Raw genomic sequence first — 4290 nt, 5'->3', positions numbered from 1 at the left:
ATGTATTGTAATATTTTTATTTTCATCTTTACATGAAATATGTTTGCTAGATTTTATTATAGCCAAATTATAAAATTAATTATTTTTATTATGTTCCTGATTTTTAATTCCACTGCAATTAATATAATAAGACAAATGAAGTGCAACACCATAATTACTTAAAATATCTTGTTTAAAATATGAAACCTTTGGGAATTCCCACTTAACACTTCACTTCATGCACTTTATGGGTATGTATGTGTTGTGTGCTGAAGGAAAAAAAAACAAAGTGACTTCCCAGCCTTAACTATCGCTCCACTTGATTTCAAGTTCATTAAACTACCCTGGAGACACCCCTGCACAATATAAACAAAAAATTATGACATGTTGTCTTTGTTAAGAGAGACACCTCATCATGTGCTTAAGGATGTCACTGACTGTAGTAATATTGATAATAGTTGTTACAGATTCAACATTAACAGAACAGCCTGTTTGTAGGCTTCAAGGAGCAATGGCTTTTCCACAATTATCTAGAGATGGAGACGTCATGGTCGGAGGAGTGTTTCAAATCCACAGCAACACTGAAGAAAAGAAGCATCTTTTCAAAACCAGACCTGATCCTCCTAAATGCAAAAGGTTAGTTAATGTTTTCTAGGAAGCAAAAAATCAGATTCATAACACATACGCCTTCTGCTCAATATCACTTTTTCTTTAATTTTATTACTTTAAGTGATTATTTATTCAATTAGAAAAAAATGAAAACTTTTGTTTTTTTCCTAGCTTACTCATTGGAGAATTCCAGTCCATGCAAACAATGATCTTTGCTATTGAAGAAATTAACAACAGGACAGATCTACTTCCTGGCCTACATCTGGGTTATAAAATATATGGTACATGTGGTTCAATATCATTGACTTTAAGAGCAGTCATGGCTTTGATGAATGGAAATGAAGAAACTCTATCTGACACCTCCTGCTCCAGACCAGCTGCAGTTCAAGTGGTAATAGGAGCATCTGCATCATCACCCACAATTGCAATGTCAGCAACACTTGGACCTTTTCGAATCCCTGTGGTAAGAAAATCTAAAGTTTCACATTTACTTAAAATAAAGCTCTTAGTGTAATTTTAATGAACAGTCACAGTTCTGTAAACAAGGAAATAATAACTGAATATTGCTGAAATTTAAATTTACAGTTTTACTGCATCTTAGATACGCCCTACTGTATATGTCATCAATTTCATTAGGAAATTGCTGAAACCAAGCGTAACAACAAAGAAACCTAGACAAGTAATACAGTCCATATTAAAACAACATTGCTTTATGTCATGTACAGATCAGTCACTTCGCTACCTGCGCATGTCTGAGCAATAGAAGAAGATATCCAACATTCTTCAGGACCATCCCCAGTGACTATTATCAGAGCAGAGCCCTGGCTCAGCTTGTGAAGCATTTTGGATGGACCTGGGTTGGGACTATTAGAAGTGACAATGATTATGGCCACAATGGAATGGCTACTTTTGTGGAAGCTGCAGAGAAGGAGGGGATCTGTATTGAATATTCAGAGGTGGTTCATCAGTCTCATTCCAGACAAAAAATTCTTAAGAACATAGAAGTTATCAAAAAGAGCACTTCAAAGGTTATCGTAGCATTTCTTGAGGAAGGAGACATAAATGCTTTAATAAAAGAATTATCATTTCAGAATGTAACTGGTCTCCAATGGGTTGGCAGTGAAGGCTGGATTACAGCCAGTGATGTTGCCACAGCAGAAGGCTATAAGGTTCTAAGTGGATCCATTGGATTTACTGTTGTTAAAAGTGAAATAGATGGATTAAGAGAGTTTTTAATGAGTGTCCACCCACCTCAGGGCCCAGGCAGCTCCCTCTTAAATGAGTTTTGGGAAACTTCATTTAACTGTTCGTTCTCAAATAGAGACAAAGAGAAAAAAGCTTGCACAGGGTTGGAAGACCTACAAGAACTAAAGAATGGATATGCAGATGAATCTGAACTAAGAATATCTAATAATGTGTATAAAGCAGTATATGCTGTTGCACATGCTGTACATAACTTGCTTCAATGCAAGAAAGATCAAGGTCCTTCTGCCAATTATACATGCAAAAAAACAAGCAATGCTGAACCATGGCAGGTAATGTAATATTCATATCATTGAAAATATCAAAATATACTTATTACCGAGGTAAAAAAGAATGTCATGATATCAATATTTTCATTTGCACAGGTGCTTGAGCATCTCAACAATGTCAGTTTCACAACCAAACAAGGAGAGACAGTCTTCTTTGACAAAAATGGGGATTCAACTGCAAGATATGAATTAGTAAACTGGCAACTTGATCATAAAAGTGCTATACGGTTTATGACAGTTGGTCATTATGATGCTTCGAAGCCAGCAGGTCATCAGTTTGTCATGAGTCAAGTCAACATTGTTTGGACAGGTGGTCAGTATGAGGTCAGCAGTGAAGAAAACTATTTTTGTCATAAATTAGAGATTGCATGTCAACTCTCTGTGCACTGTCCACCAAAGCATTTTTTCTTAGACAGATATGGTCTATTCTACAAAAAATATCTGTAAAATACTCTAAAATATCTGTAAAATACTTTAGTCTTTGGAATAAAACCTACATAAAGATAAAATTAAAAAACATTTTCTTCAGACAGCTTTTCAGCATTCTCACTTTTGAAAATATGATGTTTTCACTAAAGCATACTAAACAATAAAAACTGTTAAGAGTTAATCTTGCTGTATAATAAGGTTTTGATATTTTTTTAATAAATGCTGTCTAACTGTAAATCTGTTTATTATTAACCTCCTTGTATTATTATTTTTTACCTCTTAAAAATCACTATAATATACAGTAAATAGAATGTAATTCACTCCCTAGTCTTTCATGTGAAATAATATAAATGTTTTATTTGCAGAAGCAAATTTCCTGGAAAGTATTTCACGGAAAATATTCTATGTTATATAAGCATAACACTGCAAAACTTTAATTGTTCCTCCACTAATAAATGTTTTGTCCTTGTTCTGCAGAAGCCTGAGTCAGTGTGCAGTGAGAGCTGTCTCCCAGGCACTCGAAAGGCAGTTCAGAGAGGAAGGCCTGTGTGTTGCTATGATTGCGTTCAGTGTGCTGGAGGAGAGATCAGCAACACTACAGGTAAATGCGTAAAGGTTACAACCCCACATTACCTGCTCTACATGATCTTTTCTTCAGTGACTCATAAAGTATCATACAAACACACAAAAATTAATATTTCATCATGTGGACTTCATATTTATTTTTTTTTAATTTTACATTATAAAAAGAAAGTATTGTATAAAATAAAATACAATTCTGTATAACAGTGATCTGTATTCCTCTAAAATATGTTTTTTTTCCGCAGATTCTAATGATTGTGTTCAGTGTCCTCTGGAATATTGGTCAAATGAGAAAAAAGATGAATGTGTGTTAAAAATAATTGAATTCTTGTCTTTTGGAGAAATCATGGTGATTCTGCTCATTATATTTTCAGTAATTGGAGCTTGTTTAACTATAGGTATAGCTTTGATCTTTTTCAAAAACAAGGACACTCCTATTGTCAAAGCCAATAACTCTGAACTGAGTTTCCTTCTGCTCTTTTCATTGACTCTGTGTTTCCTCTGTTCACTTACTTTCATTGGCCAGCCCTCTGACTGGTCCTGTATGTTGCGCCACACAGCATTTGGGATCACATTTGTCCTGTGCATCTCTTGTGTTCTGGGGAAAACAATAGTGGTGTTAATGGCCTTTAGGGCTACACTGCCAGGCAGTAACATTATGAAATGGTTTGGGCCCACACAGCAGCGGTTAAGTGTTCTTGGTTTCACACTTGTGCAGGTCTTAATTTGTGTTCTTTGGTTGACAACATCACCTCCTTTTCCAAACAAGAACATGAAATCCTATGCAGACAGAATCATTCTGGAGTGTGACCTGGGATCTACAGGTGCATTCTGGGCTGTGTTAGGGTATATAGCATTACTTTCTGCTATGTGCTTTGTACTCGCTTTCCTGGCTCGGAAGCTGCCTGATAACTTCAATGAAGCCAAATTCATTACATTCAGCATGCTCATATTCTGTGCAGTCTGGATCACCTTTATTCCAGCTTATATTAGTTCACCTGGGAAGTATACAGTAGCTGTAGAAATATTTGCAATTTTGGCTTCTAGTTTTGGCTTACTTTTCTGTATATTTGCCCCCAAATGCTATATAATTATTTTAAAACCTGAAATGAATACAAAGAAACACTTAATGGGAAAAATGATTGCAAAATCACTTTAA

The 4290-nt window shown here is 35.2% G+C and overlaps 1 protein-coding gene across 1 annotated transcript; it reads left to right on the top strand.

Annotated features, from left to right (window-relative positions):
- Positions 1-793: 793 nt before the first annotated feature.
- LOC102692228 (extracellular calcium-sensing receptor-like) lies at positions 794-4290 on the top strand. The gene is made up of 5 exons (XM_006637447.3): positions 794-1051; positions 1314-2123; positions 2217-2444; positions 3027-3150; positions 3377-4290. The coding sequence occupies exons 1-5, from the start codon at positions 794-796 to the stop codon at positions 4288-4290; spliced, it is 2334 nt and encodes a 777-aa protein (XP_006637510.2).

The sequence above is a fragment of the Lepisosteus oculatus genome, chromosome 13 (genome assembly GCF_040954835.1).
Source record: "Lepisosteus oculatus isolate fLepOcu1 chromosome 13, fLepOcu1.hap2, whole genome shotgun sequence".
Taxonomy (NCBI): Eukaryota; Metazoa; Chordata; class Actinopteri; order Semionotiformes; family Lepisosteidae; genus Lepisosteus; species Lepisosteus oculatus.
The sequence above is the reverse complement of the archived record's forward strand: the minus strand, read 5'-3'. Positions and strand labels throughout refer to the sequence as shown.